We start from the raw sequence: 26,875 nt of genomic DNA, 5'->3' as shown, positions 1-26,875 counted from the left end.
TAAAATGCAAAACGATCGTTATGTCCACTACGTGTCCAACAAGATTACCAAAAATATGAAAACGATCCATAGGTCCACTCACGTATCCAAAAATACCAGAACGATCGTCATGTCCACTACGTGTTCAATAATGAATATCGCCTACGTTCTCCACGGGAAACCCCCTTTCCTATCCTTCAATAACACAATATGGCTGGTAATAAAGGAGAAAGAACTGTAAATTGACGTTCCAAAGCCTTTAAGATAAGATACCGTAAAAGCGCCTAACTTCGGATAAAATTACTATATTTTCGTCAATAACTCGGCCATTTATTGTCCAAACGGTGCCAAAATTGCTCGGTAAAACACTCGTGCGGTAATTTACATTCCCTGCAAATTTCGGTTCAATTGGACTATTTTTACTATTGAAATAATCGATATTTCTTGCCATCTGACCGTTATCCTTCACTGCCCTAACTTCGGACAGTCATTTTCTTCACTGCGTAACCGCGACGCACAGAGAGAAAGAGGCTTCCGATGCGGATGACGTAACACGTCGTTGCGTGAAGATAAGACGCTCGATCGTCGTCGTAACGTAACATCGACGTCACGACGAAAATGCATTATTTGAAACTTCCGTCGTCCTATGTTTACATCTTTCGTTCGTTATTTTCGATACTTCAGATGAGTATAATAAGACGTTAGTCATTTTAATCAGGAAATGCATACGTAAATATATCTGATGCAAACCGTTTCAATCCACAATGAAGTATTTTAACGGGCTTCTATCGAAGTCTTTGAAGTATTAATACTCTCGACGGATAGCTTTTTTTTATTCGGCGCGGTTATCTTTATAAATGATAATTTATATCATACACACGGTAAATCCGATTGTAAAGTTTAATTTAAAATTCAACTTAATCTTGTAAACATGTAGGTCCCGTTTATTTGTTGGAGATTAAATTTATTTTTAATTTCGAGTGAATAAAATTCACCCAGGCCGTATTCAATACCTGTCATTTCGACTACTAATCATAAAATAATGGTTAAGTCAGTGCACTGTGCCATATGGACGTTGGAATTATCATAGTTTTATATATTCGATTTTTAACGTCATCGATTAAGTGTGACATGTATTTTCATTAATGTAATTTTGGCATATATTCTTACATGACCGAACAAAATACAAAAATATTACATTGGAACGCCGTCTTTATCTTAACGGAAATTGTCATATTGGCTCCGTTGTGTCTGGCGTCAAAATTCATTTCCGCGACGCAGTGTGACGTCGTGTCGGAAGTGAGCGAAAAATAATCTACGTGAGGTTGACGTAATTTTTGACGCTGCGTGAATTCTTAATATTCTTACGGAATTTATAATTCAGAATTTTAGGTTTTATTTAAATCTCGTACGACATCTTGCGATCACTCAAATAAATTATATACATTGTTGTCGCCCTCTACCGAATGATGGTATTTTGACGATGATAGCTTCAGTAGGAGCGACGCTCTGCGCCGTTGAATGCCGGGCAGTCAATTTTCGGCAAAATTTCCGTTTTTTTACCAAAAAAATAATTATGCAACATTAAAAAAGATGAGAATAGATGTAGATATAACAGCGCAACCTATAATAATTAAAATTAGCAATATAGGGCGCGTTTTAGCCAAGATATGGCCGTTCAAAAATTTTGTCCGAAGTTAGGAACTGTCCGAAGTTAGGCGCTTTTACGGTACGTTAATTCTTTAGATTTTATAAGTTACAATGTGTTGTATCGGTTAGCCTTACGTACCGTATACTGTTCAAAGTTCAGGATTGTATTTTCTATGGCCTCGAGCAATGGATAACACGCACGTCAGCACGTCCTACCATTGATGACTTAACAAACGTTAAGGTATCAATGGTCCTACGGTGCCGGTATACCGGTACGGTACGGTAACGTTACCGTACACTGATGCTTGAAAACATGTAGATTCCTGGAGACACTGTAACGGTGTCGTCAGGATTAGGTTTCCCATGGCAATGAGGCACGGTGCCATACCGGTACCGGTACGGTAGTTTGTGATTCTACAACTTACGGTACCGTACCGGTGCTGCGTGTTGTTTCGTTGCAGCGATGTACTAGTACTGTAGTACCTACTTTGTACCAGTACCGTAGTTAGTGACTTAGTTTACAGTCTTAAAATTGGCAGTCAGGTGTTACCGTTAGTCTTAGTCGTTGCAACGTTGGGTGAAACACATTTAATTCTGTAATACAAGTTAAAATTGTCTTGATGTGCTTATATAAATGTACCGGTATGCTGTTGTATATTTGGCAAGGCGGTGTGGCTCAACGGGCTACCGTAAGCGTTAGAAATACGCTCGCCACCGCACCTCTAATTACTCTGCGTGGGTTCGCAGGTTCGAATCCCATGCAGGGTTCGTTATGTGAGAGAGGATTGCTGGACTCCTTGCCGCCATTGGGTGGTTCACGTAACCGCTGGTCGGTTACGGCTTCCTTCACCACCAAGTCCATGCTTCCGAAAACAAACAATATAACTAATCCCATACCCGACTTGCAATGGTAACCGGACAAGATGCCGTGGTTCGCCATATGGATAAGCTGTATTATCGGCTTTCCTCTCCCCCGGGATAAATATGTAAATCCGATCCTATCAAGCTAGCGGAGTACCGGTACGGTACAGTATGAAATTTTTCTTCTCATTTTAATATGGTTATTCGGGGCAGTGCCACAATAAGTTGGATTAAATCAAAGATGGCAATTTCCTGTTTTTTGCAGATTCAGTTTTGCGCAAATTTTTTCATTTTATTGGGAGATGTCATTTCACCATGCTCATACCGGTGAGAATTGAAATGCTGTATACAAAATTTTTGTCCCAGGGGCTATGCATCAAATCGATGCATGTAGGATGATACCTAATAAATAGTGACAAATTTTGAACAAGAGAAGTGAAATAATATTGTCAAGGTGAAGAAGATATGGCAATGCTGACATTACGAATGTTTTTTTTTTCTGTATTGACGAGCTTAATTCTTAAGTGAAATTTCTCTCCAGTTTAATAAATATTCTCTCCAAGGTAAAAGTAACATGGATAGTGTCTGTCACCATTTGTATATTTCTACATATTAATTGGTACCACTCCATACATTTAGTTGCAGGCTATTATTATCCTCTAGATATGTCAGTCAATTACGCTGCTGGTCTATCACCCTATGAACACAAGGGAAAATGTGGAATGCCTGAAAGATTAGACGAAACTGAAAGTTTGCAAAATGCTGTGAAAGAACTTGTCAGGCTGATCTTGGAAAGCAAGTGTACTGTTGTCCATACAGGAGCTGGCATAAGCACTTATCTGGCATTCCAGATTTTAGAGGTCCCAAAGGTGTTTGGACCCTAGAAGAGAAAGGTATGAAACCAGAATGCAACATCCGCTTTGAAGACGCAGTTCCATCATACACCCACAGAGCTCTAGTTAGACTTGAGCAAGCAGAACTGGTACACCATGTTGTTTCACAAAATGTTGATGGACTACATGTAAGGTCTGGCTTTCCAAGAAACCGCTTATCTGAACTGCATGGTAACATGTTTGTGCAAGTATGTGACAAATGCAATAAAGAGTATGTGATGGACTATGCTTCTCCAACAATGGGATTGAAGCTTACTGGTTTAAAATGTGCAAGCATGAAAGCTAGGGGAAAATGCAGGGGTCAGCTTAGAGATAGCATACTTGACTGGGAAGATCCATTGCCAAACAAACAACTTGGAAATGCTGATACAATGTCAAGAGCAGCAACACTATCCATAACTTTAGGTACTTCACTTCAAATATTACCAGCAGCAAACTTGCCTCTACATGCTAAGAAAAATAATGGACATCTGGTCGTTGTTAATCTTCAGCCCACGAAGCATGATAAAAAGGCAGACTTACGCATTCATTATTATGTGGACGAGGTTATGAAAGCAGTAATGGACAGTCTCAGTTTGGATGTATCCGAATTCACTAAGCCTGTTGTGAATGAATTCTCAGTGCATTCAAAAAATACTTTTCCCATAAGAGCTACTAAGCGCAAGACAAAATTCGATAAAACTGAAGTAACACATATACACAAGTTGCCAAAGGAAGAAAAATTAGACATTGAGTCATGACATTTTTTTGGCAATTAAAAACCATCGTGCAAACGCTAGAATACCCAGTGGAATCAGTGAGTTACATATAACAGCAGTTTTTCTACAAAAATTTATTTGGTTTGTAAGAAGACATGATCTAAAAAAGTTGTTCAGTGTTTTAGTCTATCAACATCGAATCGTTTAATTGTTCAATATTTTGGCTTAGCCCTTTCAAAATACTTTCGTACTCTTTTCCGCAGTAAGTGTTTTCAGTCTCTTTCAAATTTTTTTCCATCACCTGTTATTAGAAGAAATTGAGAGGGACATTTGCATCGTACACTTGACTATATGTTGTTAATTTTTATGCATACCGTATATGCTCGTTTTTTACCGCCGATCTTGATTATCCGCCCGATGTAAAAGCTGATTTTTCAGCGGTGGAGAACAAAGAATAAGAAGCGCTTTTGTCACAACGCTGTTGAATTTTAAGCACTGGTAGATAACACTCACGCCTTAGGCGTCCAATTACGTAACACCGCGATTCTCAAACTGGGCGTCGCAAAACTTTTTTTTTTTTGCGGATTTGTACCTGCGGTGCAAAGAAAAAGTCAAAATTTTTGTTATTCTCTTTTGAATCATACTTGAGAACTGGAAATGACAATATATTAATTATTGTAACGATCGATCTTATCTATATGTGACTTGACAAACATTGTAATTTTGTGTATAATTTTACTTTAAAAACAACAAGAGCCCGGGCTACAAAACGAGCAAATACGGTATGTTATGTCATCAAGAATTCATATTTATTATTCATCACCTGATTCAAATAATGTAACTCGTCTCCAAATTTATAGGATTTGATAGTTTCATACACAGCCTTGAAAGTTGGCTGTTTCTCATTGTGGTAAACTCTTCGACATCCATGAACAACTTTCACGCCAGTGTCTTTGGCAATTTTGCACAATTGGCCATACATACAGTGGTCTGGCCTATAATTCCACTCACAGGAGAACACGTATAACATGTCTGTCAATGACAATGATGCAATGTTGGGTGGGGAGAGGTTGATGACAGAGCCTTGAATTTGTTACAATAAATGCAAGAAATACGAATAAAAATGTTACCTTACCTGGGTTGTGATGAAAAACAATGTTTAGCAAATCCTGATCTCCCCATGTTATATTGTATCTATATTTATTATATAAAGGTAGTAGCATATCTTTCCACATCATTAGACTAGGCTTGATGTCGTTCTTATACCTTACTTTTCTTATGCGTGTCAAATTCATGAGCATAACCTGAAATTAAACCAAAAAATCAATACTTAATGGATATTATAAATTCGCTCCATGTTTTTTATTAGTTCAATGTGCATCAGCGCTAAATAGTTAAAATATAGTCTTACTCCCGAATTGACACCTGTTATTCCATAATACGGATGTCTTGCGAATCTGCTGTACCATCCCATTCTTTTATCTTCGTGCTCAATAGACAGTGCTGACAATTGAGTGGAATTGAATCTGAATGCAGTGAAATGACAATACTTTGCATTTATACTTCACAGTGACATGTTATGGATCTAAATTATGCCAAAGCTTCATTAAAAACAGTCAGTTCTGTAGGTGCAAAATATGTTCCGGTTTAGAAATTGGTCATGTTATATGCAAAACTATAATCAGTCCTTTGTCAGTACGGTAAACAAATTATAGAGTTGTACACAACAAACTAACTTTGTAAAAATGCTCCAAAGTTGAAGAACATCAGTAAGGAAAATGATGTCTGTGTCCACATATATTATGGAATCAATGTCTTTACTAAGCACCATGGGCAAGAATAGTCTCTGCGATGCACAAGGCTTAAAGAGTTTTTTCCAGTTTTTAGCATTTCCATCTTCTGGATATGAAATAGGGTAGAGTTGATACTGAAGGTTACTTCTGTAACGTTCGGGCCAGCTCTCAATACTGAGAAATAAAAGAAAAGGAATCCTTTATTAAAATTTATGTTATTGGTGGTGAGGATGGATTAATTAGAAAAGCTACTAACCCATCAATAAAACCGGAGCGAAGTTCTTCTTCTGTAAAAATATGATAAAAAATGCTTCTCTTTGTAAACATCAATGAAGATTTGATACTGATCAGCGTTTCTTCCAGACGATCACCACAAGCAACAACAGCAATATGTATCAGTGGATCATCTAGCTTGGTTTCCCTGAAAACAAGTATTAATTTTTGATAACAGAGTGGAATGTAAATTTTGAATAGTCAATTTATTTCATACCCAAAATTCATCTCAATTTCTTTTGATAGACAAAATTGAAAAATCGTTTCAAGAAATAAACCAGTTGATAATGAAGATATATTGAAACAAGCCTTAAGGAAGCAAGTTGTTCTTTGTTTGAGGAAAGACCTGAAATGGGTCATTTATGTAAGAATTAGCTCACTAAAAACACTGTAGTCATACAATGTACATATTTTTTTATTTATAAACATGATCATAGTCATTTCACTTGCAATAAAATTTGGCTTTTGATTTTCGCCAACGGTAAGATTTGATTCATCTGCATACCTGTGACCTTCTGAAAATAAATCTATTCCAGTAATAACTGGAATAATCTCATTTTGTGGGTAAAATTGGCTACTCAACTTTGAATGCATTTGTATTTAATTTGCACATTGTGAATAGAGTTTGATTTATTTCATATTATTGGATCTGAATAAAAATTAATGACTTCCAAAGAAAGCTGGTTGTCAAAATTGAAACATAATGTTAATTCTCGAACAATCTTGCTCTCACTTAAATTGAATAGGTTTTTAAAACCTTTGTAGCATAAAAACCTAAATAGCATTAGGCCTTTCCAACCCATGATAACCTTGGAAATTGATGACAGAAACTAAACTCCATATTAGAATTGAATGAAACTTAATAATGATAATCAATGACTTAATTGTTAATTTAAATACTTTTCAGTGCTGAAAAATGAGTCTTGTTTACAAAAGAAATTTGTACCAATAAATAGGCATCATAAGTAATTGAAATTTGATGATATCAATATTTTGTATATTTATCAAAAATTGTAGCTAGTCTTGATCTGTTCATCACTCAAAATTAAATTGAAATCATTCTCAAAATCAGTGTGGTAGAAAAACAAATTATTGATTGATCACTTGCACCAGACACCTGTTTATTTAACTGTTATAAGAGGTGTTTATCAGATATTTCTGTATTTGAATAATAACAATGATATTTAGAATAGAGATAATATTCATATTCTACAAACATACCTTGCACCTTGCGCATTCATCAAAAACTTTTCAGATAAACTCCCCGCGGCCGTTTGTGCATTGTCGGGTACACACAAATACAGAAAACTGGTTATGAAAAACATGGCCACTAGTCCCCATTTGGCAGAACTGGGGATAGACATTGGTCCAATGGTTGTCTACAGCTAGTATGCTAGTAAATGGCGGCATCCCGTATCAATCTACCATAGCCAGCGCCGTACAACAAAACAAAAGCGGTTTCCACTGAAGTGCCGAAGGACAACACTTCACGAAGCATTATTATTATCTTTATAAAACGAGTCAACACGTTACCAGAGGAGCGGAGGCATTTATTGTTGGACGTTCCATGATAACATCCGGATAATATATAATTTATTTACACAAAGATGGGTAAAAAATGACAACACGCTGAATGGAAATTCTGGAAAAAACCTCGCTGCCCTGCGCAGTCATTGTACCAACAAAGGTCGGTACAAACAATATCTAGCTAATATTATATGATCAGATCAGGGCCATTATTCTGATCAGATCTCCAAAAGCATACATAGATACGTACTTAGATCACCAAACTGTAGTCATTCAATTAATATTACGCGTAATCTTTCGATTTATATAAATAAAACAGTCACGCTTTTCGGTACATGAACAAAAAATATATATGTTGGGCTATGTATCGTATTTGAGTTTTCGGTCGCACTCTACTGTGGGTGAGTATCCGCTCTTTTCGATGAAAGGAATGTGTAGACAGATTTATATCGAATTATTACAGCACAGAATAAAAAATTTATTAAATACAAGGGTCATTTTATCCTCGCGTGCAATTTTCCCTCAGAAATGAAAGCAAGGAAAAAAGTTTTACTAAAAATTACAAAATTTCGCTCGGTACAAAATTTAACCCAAAAAGCAAAGGCCAATAAAAAACAGGAGGAAAGAAGTGACTGGAAGCATCTAGCGCCCATCAACAGCATAACCTAAAATATTGTGAATCTTAGTTTTGACGGACCCCCATCTTATGCCGTATCAATTTCAACGCTCAACTAAAAAGATACAATGACTTTTAATTAAAAACAATCATAAAATATCGATCAGACTCTTTTCATATCGTTGCCCTGTGCAGTCATCGCGAACCCCCAGTTTGGGAAACCCTGGGCTATCCGATACTGTGGTGAGTTATTTTACCTTTGTCACTATGATCGTTTACTGACAATTTTTAACGACTGTTGTTGAATTGACACACTTGTAAGTTAATATTTAGTAATAATGCGAGTTTCAATTTTGAAAGTATGTTATTGAAACATCTTACGATTAAAACCCTTTACACAGGCGGCGCCCATGGCACGAGGCTGCCATACCCTAGATACGCCCATGGTTCGTGTCAATATATTTGAGCATTGCTCTTTTTGTTCTAAGGTATTCTTGTTTTTAAGGTATCTCAAAGCAAAGAGTACTCATAAGACAGTTACACGCGATCACACCACACTTTGTTCAATTATTCGGTTTACTATGCTGCATGATGTTCGTGTTCGCTCTATGGAATTGGAAATCGCGTTACCGGATTAACTACGAAGAAATGACTGCTGAACCAACCCCCCCCCCCCCCCCCCCCCCCTTTGCACGTGTTATGATCAAAGTAGAGTCTACTGTTTAACATATTTACGAACTCTATTTTATCGTCACTGTTAATTTGGATCTTGAATTTTTGGGGATTAATTTCTTTCCTTCTAGGATATAAGTCACTTTCGCCCCACACAACTCTCAAGATAATTCAAAAAATATTAGTCGTTAATTATTTTCGTTTTTTCAACGGTTGAATATATTAAAAATCGATGTAAGTGTCACAGAATAATATCGCTTTCAATCCACTGAGACATTCTCAAGATTTTACCAACTGACGCATTTCAATATATGAAATTTTACAAATCCGAACAAACATACATCGGATAAACTGACCTGTATCTAATTTCATTAATTTAGGCAAATCCTAATGGGTTTCGACGTGCAAATGAGTTTACTAAATTTATGTAATGTTCGAATTTCGATGAGAATCGGTGGCGTATAGGTCATATTTAATCAAATTTGGCACAATTCAGAAATAATAGCAAAATACACAGAAATGATACATGAGAAAAAATTTTCACGCATTAGTAATTTGTGTTCAAAATATCATACAAAAGATGAGTGGGGAAAGTGCTTTATATGAGTTTTTTGAGTTAAATCGAAATTTATTATCAAAAAACTTAAAATTTTATTTCCCGTTTTATTCATATTCTAAAATCTTATTATATATAATACTCTTTGACATTATGACCATAACAGAGGTGAATCAAATTCTTCAAATATTCTTGATGGTCGACGGAACTTATAGAAATGCAGTCATAGATATATAGATTATAACAAAAGAAATAAAACTTAAATAAAGTTATATAAAAAAACTTTTATGAAAAAGATTTGTGACGGTATAAATAAAAATGTCTTAAACTGAATATTTGAATGCATTCTAAATTGCTTATATTCTATATATATAATCGAAAATGATTTAGAATACTTTTATTTAAAAAAATTTCAAATTGAAGGTTTAACATTTGATGACCAAACTCTAATTCAACTGCTGAAACTGTAAAAAGTGAACATTCAGGGATTTGTCCTGTAGATTATTAGATAGTCAACGAATTGGGTCAAATAATTGATATATTATCGTGATGACGCGTGGGAAGAGGCCGGGAGGGATTCGTTAGAAACCACAAATGTCAAATTCAGGATAGATTTTAAATTACTCTTTCGTTTTTTTTATCATATGTTTGAAGCACTTATTTGGAAACATATCCGTTTTCAACTCATTTTAGTTCCGAATCAATACTCATCAGCAGTTACTTTCAACTACGAAAAGATGCGGATAGTCTTTACCTTTCGGTCTACGTTCACGAATCAGGTAGCGGTGTTTCCAACCGCGAGTCTTCGTATTATTATTTTAATAATCTCACATTAAGCCTATATAATGCTTCATTTACAACTTTATAACAAAACAATACCTTTTGCAGTATTGTTGGAATGTGTACCGGTTCATGTTTGCGGCCACCGTCGGTGTATTCAATATATATATATATATTTTTTGTAATTGCGACACCATATCATTCATGTGGCCTGATATGAGAGGGATATGAAAACATTCACGGAGCTAAATGAGAAAGATGTCTTTGTCGCACATTACCTATCTTTTTGTTGTTTGTATTATGAATTATACACATTTAACGTAATGCATATATCATTTCCAGTCGTCAAACAGCTTTGAGCAACAAAAATGTCGCGACTATATTTATTTTGATTTCACGTTGTCGGTTCGTGAGGATTTCTATTTTAGCGTCATGTCACTGTAACCGATTTAGTCTAAAGTCTAAACTAGTTTACAACAAGATAGATCTACGGGAGGGTGATTCGGTAGGTAAATTTGAACTAGTGGGTCACGTGCTTCTGTGGTCGAAAGGGTGAAGAGCAGAAGTGTTGATGATAATTTCATTTTCATACTTTTAATAATCATCGATTTAATCTTGGTTGCAAAAAACGACAAATTTCATTTATCTGGAAGGCCACCACAGTGTTGTTTCCAGTTGCCAGAGGACGTCGTCCGGTTTTATTTTGAAGGGGAGGGGGGTTAAATGTGTCGTATATTCAACGAACATGTTGAATATATCTTTATTTTTTACATTGTCAATTGGTTGTATGGCACACATTTGTCTGAATAAATAATATATTATAGTATTGGTGTTTGTGTCTGGCGCCTTGTCGATTGTAAATCTATCACGTCGTGATTTTTGAAGTTAGCCATCGTAATTGTGCAATGCGATTTTTGAAATATTTCAAATTTCTTCGTCTTTGTATGTGCTGAGATGTTTCTGTTTAATTGAATTGAATACATGAAAAAATCAGACTGAAAATTTCTTGAAACTTAGAGCCTCCTCGGTGGTTATACATGGTTGGTTCTTTAGTAATTTAATAACTTTTCTTCTGGTAAGATTTTATTGTGAAAATTCAGCATTAGAGTATGAATAATTAAATGATTACCGTATATTTGTTTGCAACGTTTCTAGGTCGCTACTCGCTTTATAGTGTTCCATATAATTTTCAGCTTTTTAGTAAGCAAGTTATTGTTGAGTCATGGTGTTTCAGAAATAATATGAGTGTTGGGAAAGATTATTATTTTGAACTTTTCGGATTAATTTTACTTCTTTGTGAAAATTAAGATACTTCATTTAATTATTTAATCATCCGCTCTGCGGAAATAAACAAATAACCGCTATATCCGCTTCCGATCCGCGTTGCAAGGCACAACCCCGTATTTGGCTCATTTTCGTTCTATTTGAAAATAATGGTTGAACCATTGTGGCAAAAACAATGTTAATAAGTAGACTTGTTAATTGGTACTATAGATAAACGCGGCATATGCCAATACTTCAGTAGTAATCATAGGGCTATTTTTACCGGCTGCGATTCGGTCACGCGGCACCCTAAAGTAATATCAGCCAGGGGCACAATATCTAGTACGAGAGTTTTGGAAATGTTCAATTATTTCATCGCCCACGCAGTCACAGCAGCAAGAGGTTAAGAATAAAATAGGTTTTCGACAAAAACATTACAACTTTTGTCCGCAATTCTGCTTTGCTACGTTATACCTCAGTCATTTATAAGTTATTACACCTACGTATTTTTATTCTAAGGATATTGTAAATCGCTAATTACAGGGAGAGGAAAGCTTATCAAAGTGGAATATAACCATGAAAAGGAACGTAATGCCGGGAGTCTTTTGTTTTGAGTAGTAGCAAATTGTTACACCTGAAAATGTGTTTGAAGGTATTTGAGTATAACATGTATATATATATATATATATATATTAGAGCCATAATTATACAGTTGCATAAAATGAGAATTTATAATAGTGAAATTATCAACGTATATTAAATCGAAATTTGTCAAATGTAGCTCTCAGTTGTGTCCACACGACATACATATTTATCTTCTGTAATCGTAATATCGCGCTTTTCAAATTTCATCCGTGTTAAACATACCAATAATTTTTTTTTGTCGAAAAATTTGTATAATTTAATTTAATCGGAAATAATAATGTTCAAAACATACCAGAGAATTTATTACCGGAGGCCGTTTTACTGTAAGTCATTTGAATCACCAGCGTTTTCAAGATCGTCATCGCTGTAATTATTGGTTTTTACGCGCAAACCATGACGTGACTGACACCATTGTAATTATGGCATTTTCTGTTTGTGTCTCTTGTTCACAATGTGTAACTTTATTTTAAATTGAATTTATTCTGTCTACAAAAAAATTCTGATAAAAAACATTTTCTGTACACATTATTTTTAGACGAATTAATATTTTATTTCATATTTATATAATTGTCATGGAAATTTAAATGGACGTCGTCTCAGTGTGGAATCGCGTGAAGTTAGGAATAATCATAATATAATTAACAATTTCGTACGTTTTTGGAGCGTTATAATTTGAAGGTGGAATTGAGTTTATTTTTGATGTTACTATTTACGGAGGTAAACCACTTTTATTTTCAGATATATTTATGTCGATGGTATGCTGTTAGATTTCATTCAAAAGTGTTACCTTCATGCAATAGTGAGTGGTCGTTAACTCTGCGGGATTAAATTGATATACTGCGCGCCGCGTAGTAGGTCGAAGAGGGAGGGGGTTGTGTGTTCCGAAAGCGTTTATACATTTTTCATTAAAAATTTATGGCTAGAAATAGGAATTGTTTATCGAATTTGTTGAAAATATTGCTAAATGTTTTTAGAAGAAAATCATTAGGTTCAATCAGTGACGTGGATTTTTTAAGTTGAAACTTTTTGATTAAAATCTCTTAAATAATTAATATGATTCTGTAATGTCGCGAATCTACTCATTTGATATGTGAGCATTAATAGTAATCAGTGTGAATATCTTTGTTCTTTCTGTTAGAAATATGTTATTATCTCCGATCATGCATGAACAGTAGGTAAGAACGTATGCGTGTTTTTGCTTTGGGTAGACATTTCTATTATGTTTTTGTGTAATGGCAAATGAGGAATAATTGAACTTTGAATAATCCATTCATTATGAGTGTCCTTTTACTGTCAAATAGTACGAGATACACAGTGTTGTAAAATAAATATACCCCAATAAGAGCTTCATGTCACCGACACGGTTTGGCGGGATGCCTATTTTTCAATTACGGGGGAAACTAAACGAACAAGTTCATACATAAAGTTACCGAGATAATATTTGATTTGACCGACGAACTAAAGCTATTAGTGTGGTCGAGCTTTCCAGATAAGTTTAGGAATTTATTCTGAATTGAAATAAACTCGATTCATACCGGCTAAGAATATATATTCGGAATGCCAATCTTCATTATGGATTTAACAAAATTAAGCCATACTGAGAAATCCTTTTGAACATTGACTAGTGCTATTTTATTTGTAAGAAGAATGTAACATTCGGGTTTTAGCTTATTAATTTCAACTAGACTTTCGATTAAAACCTCTGGAGTGAAGATTGTACTTCTATTTGTTCGTTTGATTGTTCGTTCGTTTGATTGTGCGTTTATTTGTTCATTGTTTATATGTTCAGTGTCCATTCCAGTAACTATATTCAAAAAGCAGTTGACCCGCATTTATGCCAGTCTCACTGAGCTTGTCATATTCACAGGAAACAACACATGTGGTGATATTGAGAGACTCGGTTTTGGAATACATTTACCAACATTTTAGAAAACAGTGGATCGATCTTTTCTAATACTAGGTAGATAAGTCACTGTAGCCAATATTTTACGTATGACGTGAACACCTTAAATCAAATATATATCTAATGGTAACCTAGTCGAGTAAACAAATCCCGTATAAATAAATGAGTGAGTGAAAACCAATAAACGTTAGGATGTGATAAAAAGAGTGTGAACGACGCACGTCCTTAGGGAATTCCGAAATGCTTCAAATAGTTTAAAATTTAAACGAAAAAATTGTTTTGACTGGAAATGATCATTTTTGATAGGCATTTATTGAAATAAAATATTTATTTATCGTTATTGAAATTTAAGATTGTTTATATAATGAGAACATCATATTTAGCCATGTTTTATAGTGGAATTGGTAAACGGCCATAAATAAAGGCATGATTATTTATGGTAAGAGAATAAATATCCAAATCTGTTTCGATCGCATCATTTGTTCAACAAACAAAACGTACTTGCTTGGTTGGTTCCGCAATGTAGGTGTGTTCTACAATCTACGCTACAGAATCTTGTATGAAATGTGTTTATGTTTGCTCCGTATTTTAGCAATATTCGCGATTTAGCTTCACGAAAGCAATATAGTTTAACGAAGGGCATGTATAAAAAAGGTCTTTTACAAAATTGGGTACTTATATGAAGTGAGACACAGGAGGAGGAATATAGGCCCAACTATGTTCTATAGATTAGAACATGTTGTCATACCCACGTAGTTTGAAACTTGAGAGTAAAAATATTTTATTATCTTCAAGATGATCTAAACATTCTAAAGTTAAAAACGCTTAAAAAAAATAATACGATAAATTGAAAATAGTATTGCATTTTTCGATAAAAATCCTTACTGTATATTTTTTGTTTACTCCAAGTATTAATACCCAAATTCAGGACCCCTTAGCGAGAAGAAAATTTGTTTAACAATTATACCGAAGTAATAATATTCGTGATGCTCTCATTCAGATATAATTCATAGTGAATACAACATGCAGGCGAAGCAAATCATATCTATAAAAAGTATAATCATATTATTTATATTTTTTTTGCATATTTACTATAGCTTACAATAAAGTATGAAAATGATGAAACTTATACTCGACTTAACATTATTTATCATCCTGGTTTTTCATTCTGCTCATGGATTCCCTGGGGGTAAGTCAATGAAATTTCTAGTCTATTCACTTTCGTGCCCTAAAGTAGTTCATCAACTGCTATTGTGCCCATTCCCTAATTTTGTTTCATTTGTTTGTAACCGTCGAAACTTATATATGTCTCACCGACCATCGACTTCCTTGTCCACTTCCGTAGCAGTAGCAATGACTAACCATCACTTACACTTAATGCAACAATTGAGATTTTAGGAGCCTAACAAGCACTTCATTCTGACTAACTTTACTGTTTTGAGTACGGTTTACTAGTTTTTAGTTTGTGTCGTCAATTTAGGTATAATTCAAATACCTCATCAGTAGTTTTGTTTTCGGGAAAGTTGCTGTAAACAAAAAACGGTCACGGAAAACTGGGATACATATGAGCGAAATTTGCTTTTTCACCGCAGCATGTGTTCGTAAAAATGTATACCCGTTTACACGCTCAAACTCGCCGCGACTGTCCCAAAATAGTCGGCACATGCTTTGCAATGATCAAAGTATAAAATTTTTTTTTTATGGGGAGTAGGTCGGGAAAATATTCATCGCTATCTAATATTCGACTGTTTTGTGGGCCGATCGAGTTCATATGAATAATAGGTATACAATTTTTTTTTCATTATGGAAAGTATTATCACTGTCAACGAATAATTTTAAATATCATAATTCTTTTCCAGTTCTCCCTTGTTCAACAAATGAATGTCGACATCGAAGGGGTTACATTCATTTTTTCACATGGTTCCGTCAACCATATGACGGCTTGGACTTTAGGACAATAAATATCACAAAAGATTACGTAACATTGTTTGATATTACCATTGTAATAAAGAATATGAAGGTATAAATAAGTTTTGTGGTTTAAAATACGTTCTTTACCAATAAACCCACAACCAAAGAGTCCCGAAGTACGGTTATAAACAATTGTACTTTGGGATGTGTTATTGCATTGTGCAATGTGGTTTTGAGGAATTATTTGGGTTGATTTGGAAGGGTTTTATATTTATAGCTTGATCGAATAATAGATAAATATGCGTATGTTCGAAATATGGTTTGATTATATTGGTTATTTTATTTTATAGAATTTCGATTCAAATTCAACGGTAATTCAAATCAGTGCCCAGTCAAAAGCGGAAGATTTTTATTTTACAAACGTAAAAACATCGGCAAACAGAATATTTCACTTCAAAAATGTGAAAAATGTAAAACTGTTGCTATTCTCATTCAAGCAGAATGTCGTTGCGGACTTGTTTTATTTCAGTAAGTATTTGATAAGATGTTCAGCCGCTATGAAATTTATCATTCTAATTCATATTTTATCAAGAACTTTGCAGGAAAAGTGCGCTTGAATGCAGGAGAGCCTGCCTGTCATAAATCGATCATACATACTATTCAAACTACTTGACTATAACTAATTATGTTGTACAGTATCTCATATTTCACTACGGTAATTGAGTTAAAATTTCACAATTTGACAATGTGACTAAGCAAGTCATGATTTCAAGAAATTACATATTATGTATATATAATAGCGCATATATATTTATTGTATGAAGTTGCTGCCTTATGTTTACAGTGGACTGCGACTTCAAGATGGAGCAATTTTCTTCTCTCACATATCCGGAAAGAGATTCGAAGCCCGTTCCAATATTAAAGACTTTATGGGGACATTTATTAAACATTGATGCAGTGCACAGACCTCGCAAATCCTGTTGGTTTGTTGTGCCATTAGACAATTATGAAGGTAATTTATTTAATGTGATGTCTTCAATCATTTAAACATTAACGAATTTAAAAAGAGCTGGATTTTCCCGGTTTGGTTCTGTTGTATTCTAGCCAATCAGCGACTATGGTTTAAAATAGGCCTTTGAATTTTTTATATTTTAGCTTTGCTTACAGCTGTAAAATATACATATTGTCTGACGCTTTAATTTAACACGATGTTCTTTTCCTATGCAACTAATTTTATTTTCCCTTGAAGTATTTTCATATTAAATTCATTGTTTCGTTGAAGGCTTGGCAAACATCAAGAATACATACATCGTCTTCGACAACGCGTTGAACAAAAACTCAAAACTTGATATCACGGACGTCATAACAGATGAAGTTGTTCTGACACATTCTGATAAACTGTCTTTAAGTCCGGGAGTAACTATTGTCGAAGGGCAGGTACTGAAAATAACAAATTTATATTTTATTGTGGGTAGAAAAATCCCATGCTGATTTGTTATCGTTCATGAAAATCTATATTCATTATTCATCATATCTCGGTTTTCAACTATTACTTTCGAAGATTTTAAATCAGTTTGGTGTCATAAATTCTCCCTAACTGCGACGAGGATCGACAAAGCATTATTTTTTAATAGGAAAGTGACAACGAACATTAACCTAAGAACTGATGCTCAGTATTTTTAAATTGTTTGCATTTGTTAATACTGCCTGATTTCTCATTTGTGACATCTTTATTTATTGTGTGTATTTATAAGTATGAGATTTTCATATGTTTTCTGCGATATTGTGTCATGCTTTAGCTTATTAATAGAGTCGAGCCAAACGTAATTTGCCGCTTCGCATAAAGTCATGGATTGTGATTAGAGTGTTGACGAAGGCCTTGACGAATCATCATTATAATAATTTTCGGAATGAAGTAAATAATAGCAATTCCTAATTTTTGTTCGTTACATTTCCAGGACAAAGCAATAGAAGTTGGAATAAATAAATTTCCTGCGACTACTGTTTTATTTGTTGATTATCAATGTGTTTCTCCATTACTCGATTGTTCAACAGATTCAAAGTTTCACATCAGTTTTAAGCGTGAGTATTCGATTTAACATGTTCTCATTGGTTCAAACAAATCAAGTCGAATATCAAATCGCATATTTTTGTTATTTTCAGCATTCACAAACTTCGATATTGAGTGCATTAAAGTAAGTTTTCGTTTTCTTGATGAAATGCAAAGAACAAGCATATCGTAATTAATATCAAGAATCTATCAATTATATTCAGTTACTTCATTTCAGGTAGAAGAATTCTGTCGTTTCGGTCGCGGTGAAAGTCCTTTTCCAACTTGCAGACCAGAAGATAGAATTATATACAAAGACCGATCTATTTCAAATTGCCTTGCACTACAGGATTTATTGGACAGTATTGCAAAACAAGTATGTCATATTTAAGTTTATTTTATTTAAAATGAATATATACGTCACGCTATTCGGAAGCTTCGGCCTGAATAAAACATGGAGGAAAAACCGCAAACTACGCATGAAAAAAAATCATCATTAGTTTCGAGATAAGTTAATATACTGTCTTACGGAATTTGTGATGATAGACCATCGAGTGCGAGAAATAATTTAACATAAACTCTTTTCTATCGATCTGTATTGTTGAGCGACAGAAATAATTAACCATTAGCGCTTTTTTATTAATCTGTATTGTTGCAAGTATTTGTTACCTCATGTCATTAATAAATATCAAACATTCATAGTAAATTTTACTTTATTAGGTAATACCGCCAATATATAACCACCCTATCAGCTTATTGATGCTTGCAACCGGTCAAAAGATCCCGGGCTTAGAGCCATTCCCTGATCTAAGTACGAATTTTCTACTTGATCGAGAAGACCAATCAGATCTAAAATTCAGGCGAATGGGATCAACAGGGAGGTGTTCTAATATCCACGAATACTGCCGGACAATTCGAATGTGTAGTTCACGTAAGTTATATTCATCTTAGTGTACTTGTTCCCAGCGCTTTCGTAATCGAGTTGTCCACTTGGGTTTAAATTAATATACTTGATATCAGGCCAACTAAATCTACACTTCATGTCGAGTAAAAACGAAATATTGCCTTTCTTTTAAGTCTCCTTTTTTTTGTTACAGAAGGAAGTTGTGCACGAGTTTGTCTGATGATGCATATACAGAGGGGTTGTCCCTTTTTCGGGAGAAAAATGAGCAATTAACAGAATCATTCTCAATGAATGAATCTATTGCGTCGAAATGATTTACCCAGCATGAATTTTATGCAGGAAAACCTGGAAACAAATTTAGTCTACATGTTAGATATGTGATTTACTCAACAGTGATTCAATATCTCGAACCTCAGTTAAAGAGCGAACAAACATCCAAAACTGATTCGCAAGCTTAGATGGTAAAGAAATTGTTTATTGGACGAGGGTAATGGTTAATATAGTATTTGTAGCATTCGGAAGCATAATAGCTACTATTCACAGAAAAAGTGTAATATTTAATAGAATAATTGTTTAATATATATATTTCATGGTGCAGGTAACCAGTTCCTATTTTCAAGTTTTTTTTGTAGTAGACTCGCTCGTAAAATCTGGAAACTTTCACGGCTTTATCGAATGGTGCACATAATTTTATGTATAAAGTATTAACGTGAGGTTTTTGCTGAAAAAATATTTAAAACAACACATTGTTTTTTATTTTATTGCATAAATAATTGCATCCATTGTTTGATTTTGTTGAACTTCCATTCTGAGTTACTGCTTGGCAATAGTTGTCAAGTATCAAATTTATACGAATGCTGTAAAACAGTTGTATACATTTTAAAATCTGTTTTCGAAATCCATTACTGGCCTTGGATCAGGCATATATGATGTATATAGGGTGGGGTAAAATAACCTGACACATTTCATTTTAATTTAAAATGTGTAAATAGTTTTTGCGCCACCCTGTATATTGAATAACTGCATACAGAATTTCTGCAGACAACTAGTTATTCATCAACACGTCGATCGCGATCGACCGGTCGATCTCCACGCCTCGAGTAGTCACTCTAGTCAGTCAATCGCGTTTGATGTTAAGTGAATTCAATAAAATCTCTCAATAAATTGCCTCGAATCAAATCCATGCAGCGCTTGTTGTGTGTTTAAAACACAAATAATACAGTATTGTGCATGCCCAAAATACGATATACACATACTGTATAGCAAGCTTGGGCAAGGATTTTGGACCGGGGGCCACAAATTTTGTCCACCCAGACTGGCGGGCCATGTAAGTGTGAAGTAAAAAGTTATATTTTATGAACAATATTTACAGTGTTACAAAAGCGAAAGCGGAAAAAGATAAGCCTCGTGCCAAAACTGAATTTAATCAAATCTCAAAAAATTTATTGAGCTAAAACTTGCACATAAAAAACATAAAAAATGCAATTTTTTGTGGCGATATCATTACGAATGCGCCCAAAGAACCGAGCTTATAGGCAGCGGTGGAATTTTATTTATGCGTGTGTGCAGTTATCTGCGCATTCAGTCCTCATTCGTTTTTGCGTATGTTCTTATTATATCGATAAGTCGATCGCGAGCTATTTTTGACGATTTTAGTCGATCGCGGTCGAAAGCAGGTTGGCCACCCCTGATCTATATCAATAACATATGAAGTGTTTGTTATACATATGCAAACTTTTGTTTTATTGATCTCATCACGACTAGCGACGATCTCCATTATCTTTTTTTAACATTGAATAAATTTTCATTCAGCAAACGTTTTGATGTACGGCTTGAGATATCATTTGACGTTCCAAATAGTTGCAAAATACTAGCGTTATTGACTGGTTCACAAATTAGATATATTGGAAATATCAAACTGGAAAGATTCTTGCAATCCCCAAAATAGTAGTTAGTCGCATACCAGTAATCACTTGTTATAACCTCATTCGGAATGGAGACATTTCATGAAAATAATCCAAATAACTCCAGTCACTGCCTCCACAACATCCAAGCATGGGGTTTGCTATGCAGAATATTAGCAGAAAATATTCAATATCATTGAACAAGGAGACCACTAGAGATAGGTCAGTATAACAAATGCTACAAACCTGACAGATAGTAGACATCGCATCATGCAGCATTCGGCAGATTCATGAGTTCGAAGACCGCACTAAAAGATATTTTAAATAGCATTGACTTTTATGTGACTACAACCCACAGTCAGTATGGGTTCAAGCCTGGTCATGTGACTGGTATGTGCATTTTAACACTAAAACACCTCTTAGTTTTAGTTTTGTAGATTGATCAACAGCAAAATTCTAAGATATTTTTATCGCTGATTGATTGTATACATCAAGGCTGCCCAACCCGCGGCCCGCCTGACTGTTTTTTGCGGCCCGCCCCATAAAGTTGTAATCAGACATTTGATGTTTTTACTATGTTCCATATCAATATATATATAGGTTAATTTTGTTTCGTGATTTTGGTGCGATTATTGCTGCCATCTATCTTCATTCAAATGCCGGTTCTTAATCTTGCGTATGTGTTAAGTCTTGCGCCCTGGTGGACATCGACGTCAGTTTTTTTTTCATTTCTCGCAGAACTGAGCGTTCTGTTCGGCCTATGTTAGTCGTTGGTTCGGCGAACTCGAAAGATATTATGCGATATTTGTGGACGAACGCTGAGCGCAATTATAGAAATGAATTTGAAGCCTAAATTTGCAAATTAATTTTATTCTGATTGTTTTCTCACGTTGTCTGCTTTGATCGCCAACGTAAAATAAAAAGTCAACAATATCCTTGATACTGGTCTCGAGACTCTTATGTCTTTTTTTTATCAAATGTTTGGGTTAAATTAGATTTCAGAAATGTCGTCACTGCGTATCCGTCAATAATTCTGAGGAAATTGACATTGCTGCATATTGGTCACGAATCAGTATATATAGAGCAGGGGTGGGCACACCGCGGCTCGCCAGACTTTTTGTGCGCTCTTCTCGCTAACATAAATTATTCTCCAAATTTTAACTAAGAGAAAAACTTTAATGTAAACTCTTTTAATTTATAAAAAGTCGTGAAGAAGTTTTCGTCAATGATTAAGACAAATTATAATCTAGTATGAAAATCGCTGTAGCGTTGAATTTTGAATTTAAGTCAGACAATTCAGCAAATCTTTCGTCACAATGGTCAATATTTATTGATGCGTCGGCGGTAGTGAAGCTTGATTGCGGTTAGTTCAGTGGTGTTAAACTGGGGGGACGCGAGAGGTCACAAGATGGAATCGAAAATTTCCATGCAACGTCTCCGTTCTTCGGTTCGTTAAAAAATGCCTGCTTTTTCACGGTATAATACCCCTTTTTTGTCCCGCAATATTCAATCTATGACAACTACAAGAATTCGAAATGTCTCTCTATTTTACTTTATTTGTGTTCAAGGTAGCTCGCGGTTGCGGCGACTCATGACAAAATAAACTCATTACAGATCTAAAATACCACGTCATTCCCTGAACATAAGGATGTGAGATCAACTGCCCGACAATATTTAGTTTTGATATATTGCGCTCATGCAAATTCGTTATTGTCGTTAGAAAGATCTGGTATAAAATCTCAGAAAGTAGGCCTATATATATTCAATTTAGTACAATGAAATTACATATAAAGTATATTATTAAATCAGAAATACATATGCATCGCCCCATAACATCCGCGGTACGACTCCTGGGTCAGTTGTTGAGATTACACCACTCGTTAAAATAGCCGACTTTTTCCAACGGATATGTATTGGTTTTCCTGTTGAATAAAACATTTAATCCATGATCGATACAGGGGCGTAGCCAAAATTTTTGAAAGGTTCTGAATTTTTTTTTGTTAGTCTTGGGGGTCTAAAAAGCATTTCAAGCTACGGAAAATTGCTATCTATGATACAGAAAATGGATTTTATTTTTTTTACATTTCAAAAGGGGGGGATTTTATTTTTTTTACATTTCAAAAAAAAAGGGGGGGGGGGAGGGGGGGGGGGGGGGGGGTTGGGGGTTCGACCCGTAAAACCACCCCCCCTGGCTACGCCACTAGATCGATATAAATATTTTAAAAGATTGCTTTATCCACACTACAGGTGTGCCACGTGAACAAGGAATATACGAGATTTGCGATGTCTAAGAAAGTGTTTTCGAACTGTCGAGTTCCATCCCATAACAAAACCCGTTGGTGTTTTCCGTTTTAGTTTTAGTATTTTATAATGCCGCTTTTTCCATCAATAAATTTTTGGTTGCGGATTCACTTCTTTATTATATCTTTATAATCTCGTCGCTGATATGATTATATATATAATAAAAACTATCTCGTTTTCCCCACAGGTGTCATGGTTCCATGCGAGAACGCAAAAAGTAATTATCATGTTTTCGCCGCACAAAATATTTGTTGAGATGAATGAGAGCGAAAACAATCGGAGATTTAAACAAAATGCAATCGCAAACGTCATTGGGGACTTTATTTTTCAGCGCTCAAGGGCCGGGAAAAGTCCACATGCATAATTACTATTAACAATTGAACGGCTTTTTTATGCTACAAATCTACATAAATTCATTTGCACTTCTCCATTGTGTAAACTGTATTTTTGACCTAGTGGTTGTCCGAAGATATTGGTAGTGAATTTTAGAGACGCTAGGCAAGCCAAGAAGTCTGTAATTGTTGTCTATTTTTAACACACAGTAATTATTTTTGCATTGCTCAATAGTGAAGTGAACAATTGAAATTTTACGTGTCGTAAACGTATATGCAGAAAATACATTAAAGCGCAAAGAGCATACGTTTATTGCGTGTTTAATTTTACGTAAAACTTGAGTTGACTTCACCAGGTATTGCAAACTGAGCGGAAAAAAGAGAATATTGATGACTAGTATTTGTGTATGGCTTTATACATACGACAGTGAAAGGCGAAATTGTACCCCGATGCGTTTTATGCCTAAGCAATCTGAGCAATGACGCTGCGAGACCAACACTCTTACAGCGCCATCTTATTATAAAGCAACCTGCCCATTGCAAAAGCATTTTCCAAAACAAAAAAGGGAGGGAGCAAAGTTCATGAAACTTTTCAAAGGGGGGCGCGGCTCAAAAAGTTTAAGAACCACTGGGTTAGTTAGTCTAAGTAACTGTGCGATATGTCCTCAAATAAAAAACGTTATTCGTGGTATTGATAAAGGGTATTCGTCCAGAAATCTTTAATATTACTTTAATATTATATTACTTTATTAAATATTTGTATTTTATGACCTTGATTTGTAACGTCAATACTAATCATTTTATAGCCAATTTATTTTATACCCCTTTTTGAGTCCTAAGGGCCGCTGTCATATCCAAAGCTGTTGGTGTTGTTTCACTTCTATCATTGGGAGCGTTGCGATATTACATCTTTATATTTACCGCGCCTGCATCTATCTGTGCTTTGTCACTGACATACGGATCTTGAGTAATAAACGAATTAGCTGTGATTTTACTGGAATTGCGGTATTTACTGTTTTAATTTTAATTATATCTATTTATTCACATGTTTATGTTCTTTAAAATAAGGATCATAATTGCCTGGAGTGAAAAAAATGAATATTTAGCGGCAACGAGCAGGGGACGGGGAAAATTTAAGACTAGACTGCTGGATGAAAAAAAATCAACTCTAGACTCGTTGTTGAAAAAAATTTAGACTACGTCACCCAGACTTAAAAAAAACTTTGGCGTATACGAACCTTCCATTCAATCTGTAGTCTGTTCTAAAATTTCATTCATAAGATTTCGGGTCACTGAATTCTGTGAATTTCATGATAATAAAATAGTGGATGGAATGCCATTTACTATTTATTCATGATTAATATATCTTCAATATTGAAGTGGAGTATTGAAAAAAATCAACATTAGAAAAATCGGTGCTCCCGAAGTATGCGAACCTAGATGGCGGACATCGTAACGTAACATGGGTAACAGGTTAGGGTTAAGCGATAATTTTTTTTACAATTTTTCTTATTTTAGTCCTATTATCAGTTCGAAGACTAGCCAAGAGCCTCCCGTAGTATTTATACCTAATATTATGGCCTAACCATAACCTAGTACACATATTACATTCCGATGTCCGCCATCTTGGTTCGCATACTTCGGGAGCCCCGAAAAATCAGCATTTGCCACGAATATAAGTATCAATTTATCATTACATATGCCTTTGACATAAAATGACTTCATATAATCATGACATGAACAAATTACAAAATTTGAGAGCAGCAATAAAAGAGTATCAACATCTTTTGCATGCTACAGGCGGTAAATGAAGGGGCACTGCTTTGAATAAATAAATTTGGGTCATTGAATCAAAACATTTCTGAAGTATGAGTAAGCAAGTCACACAATGATAATCTCAGTTTGGGTTTCAAAAAAGCATTAGTTCATCGCAAAACAATGTGAACTTTATTTCAGCACTTCACTATTGCTAATGCAAATTACTGCAACTCGACTCATGGTATATATCGGCAGTGCAGTAACTAGCTTTAAAAAGTTATTGAAACTCTGATAACCTGTGGCTAAATGTTCAGCGGCTTGCACTCAACACTGATACAATATAGATATAATGATTATACAAGTGGAACAAATTTTTAGTCATTGTTCGGACATAACCATGTGATGTATTGTATGCCCATACAGTTCATACACATAATTTTTTTAATTTCTGGAATATGCATTATAGTGAATTGTTGTCCAAGTTCCACAGCAACATTATTGGCCAGGTGCAGACAAACTTTTGTCCATGAAGCGTCGCTTGGAGTAACAGATCCACCATTTATTTAGCGAGTTAGTGCTCGGATCATAAACTTTATCCAGGAGCCTTTCTCCAGCTTCATGTCGAATCTGCTGGAAGTATGCCTTCATCTGATCCGCATCTTGTCGAGATTGAGGCTTTGCATACATTGCGTTAAGAGGAAATCCTGGGTCCCCTGGGATATCGAAAGGAGACACAGCAAGACTGTACATCTCTTTCCTGCCTTGTTCTTTGGTAGTGGTTCTCTGCAATTTCTTCAAACATTGTTGTAGATACAGGGTAACATAGATCAAAGTGCGATCTGCATCTCCTTTGATGTCATAATTACGAAAAAATATGTTTGCACGATAGAAATACAGCGCTTCATCAATAACATCTTGTTCAGAATTTGGAGGGGCTCTAGGAGCAGGTCCTCGAAACTTTGTGGTACATCGCAATGGCAGCAAACCTACATTAGCAATTGACTTGGCAGGTATTTGGTTAGAGTGATAAGCTGGCATAATGATATTTCCTGTTGAAAAGTATTAGGAAAGTGTTAATTTATTAGTATGAATATTGTAATGAAAAAAGTCAAGAGAAATTAAACTCTTATTATTGAACTCTGGCTCAAATGACTTTTAGATCCACCAACTACATTTCATGAAATACTTTGTGAGCAATACAATTAATATTATTTAAGGCAAAGAGGTGTGAGGGCAAAAACATAGGGTGAACAGAAATCACACTTTGTTATGAACTTGCAGTTTGTCACTTAAACTACGCCAGCGATTCCCATACTTTTTGTTTGTGGGGTGGAGCCAAATTATTAAGAAAAAAACTCACGGCGCAATTACATGAAAAAAATTGCTGCCTTTAAATAAAACTCAATTTTGTGATCGTTAATGTTTACCTTATGCCTTATAAAGTTTGTAAACATGTAGGCCTAATATATAAAGCCAAAAGGACAACTCCTTTTTCTCATCTTTGACTGATTTTCCCTTGAAATACTAAAAAATCGTTCATTTTCGCTAAACTTGGTTCAGAAAATAAAAATCACTCATGTTCGCTAAAATCGGTTCAGAAAATAAC

General features: G+C 34.9%; 4 protein-coding genes across 8 annotated transcripts; 2 read left to right on the top strand and 2 right to left on the bottom strand.

Moving 5' to 3' along the window:
- Positions 1-1,894: 1,894 nt before the first annotated feature.
- Positions 1,895-4,497, top strand: LOC120345947 (NAD-dependent protein deacylase sirtuin-6-like). Its single transcript, XM_039415554.2, is given in 2 exon segments — positions 1,895-3,324; positions 3,327-4,497. Coding segments are annotated over 2 exon segments (966 nt in total). The 5' UTR covers positions 1,895-3,155; the 3' UTR covers positions 4,124-4,497.
- LOC120345946 (glucoside xylosyltransferase 1-like) lies at positions 4,201-7,928 on the bottom strand. Of its 3 annotated transcripts, none has more exons than XM_078115150.1 (8): positions 7,369-7,928; positions 6,365-6,493; positions 6,131-6,295; positions 5,818-6,048; positions 5,493-5,607; positions 5,217-5,385; positions 4,905-5,113; positions 4,201-4,673 (listed from the first exon to the last, which is right to left on the bottom strand). In XM_078115150.1, the coding sequence occupies exons 1-8, from the start codon at positions 7,509-7,511 to the stop codon at positions 4,629-4,631; spliced, it is 1,206 nt and encodes a 401-aa protein (XP_077971276.1). In that variant the 5' UTR covers positions 7,512-7,928; the 3' UTR covers positions 4,201-4,628. The 3 variants fall into 3 exon arrangements, with proteins under 3 accessions (XP_077971276.1, XP_039271486.2, XP_039271487.2); XM_039415552.2 differs by having other exon boundaries at positions 4,201-4,382; positions 7,369-7,909; XM_039415553.2 differs by lacking the exon at positions 6,365-6,493 and having other exon boundaries at positions 4,201-4,382; positions 7,369-7,923.
- Positions 7,929-11,985: 4,057 nt separating this feature from the next.
- LOC120346699 (uncharacterized) lies at positions 11,986-19,687 on the top strand. Of its 3 annotated transcripts, XM_039416505.2 has the most exons (11): positions 11,986-12,213; positions 15,207-15,298; positions 15,969-16,129; positions 16,371-16,548; positions 16,865-17,032; positions 17,303-17,457; positions 17,979-18,102; positions 18,184-18,215; positions 18,309-18,446; positions 18,791-19,001; positions 19,168-19,687. In XM_039416505.2, the coding sequence occupies exons 2-11, from the start codon at positions 15,220-15,222 to the stop codon at positions 19,245-19,247; spliced, it is 1,326 nt and encodes a 441-aa protein (XP_039272439.2). In that variant the 5' UTR covers positions 11,986-12,213; positions 15,207-15,219; the 3' UTR covers positions 19,248-19,687. The 3 variants fall into 3 exon arrangements, with proteins under 3 accessions (XP_039272439.2, XP_039272440.2, XP_039272441.2); XM_039416506.2 differs by lacking the exon at positions 15,969-16,129; XM_039416507.2 differs by lacking the exons at positions 15,207-15,298; positions 15,969-16,129.
- A 5,153-nt stretch (positions 19,688-24,840) lies between these two features.
- On the bottom strand, positions 24,841-26,338 carry LOC120346326 (actin-related protein 2/3 complex subunit 3-like). The gene has a single exon (XM_039416035.2). The coding sequence runs from the start codon at positions 26,305-26,307 to the stop codon at positions 25,765-25,767; it is 543 nt and encodes a 180-aa protein (XP_039271969.1). The 5' UTR covers positions 26,308-26,338; the 3' UTR covers positions 24,841-25,764.
- Positions 26,339-26,875: the final 537 nt, after the last annotated feature.

Source organism: Styela clava, chromosome 8 (assembly GCF_964204865.1).
Source record: "Styela clava chromosome 8, kaStyClav1.hap1.2, whole genome shotgun sequence".
Lineage (NCBI taxonomy): Eukaryota > Metazoa > Chordata > Ascidiacea > Stolidobranchia > Styelidae > Styela > Styela clava.
This window is presented reverse-complemented; position numbering and strand designations above follow the sequence as displayed.

Excerpts from the sequence above, each read along its gene's own strand:
- LOC120345946 (XM_039415552.2), bottom strand. The coding sequence starts at position 7,511 with ATGTCTATCCCCAGTTCTGCCAAATGGGGACTAGTGGCCATGTTTTTC. Across the intron at positions 6,296-6,364 it reads GAAATTGAGATGAATTTTGG|GGAAACCAAGCTAGATGATC; the intron begins GTATGAAATAAA and ends ACTTGTTTTCAG. Across the intron at positions 5,386-5,492 it reads TAACAGGTGTCAATTCGGGA|GTTATGCTCATGAATTTGAC; the intron begins GTAAGACTATAT and ends GTTTAATTTCAG.
- LOC120346699 (XM_039416505.2), top strand. The coding sequence starts at position 15,220 with ATGAAAATGATGAAACTTATACTCGACTTAACATTATTTATCATCCTG. Across the intron at positions 16,130-16,370 it reads TTGTAATAAAGAATATGAAG|AATTTCGATTCAAATTCAAC; the intron begins GTATAAATAAGT and ends TTTATTTTATAG. Across the intron at positions 19,002-19,167 it reads AATTCGAATGTGTAGTTCAC|AAGGAAGTTGTGCACGAGTT; the intron begins GTAAGTTATATT and ends TTTTTGTTACAG.
- LOC120346326 (XM_039416035.2), bottom strand. The coding sequence starts at position 26,307 with ATGCCAGCTTATCACTCTAACCAAATACCTGCCAAGTCAATTGCTAAT.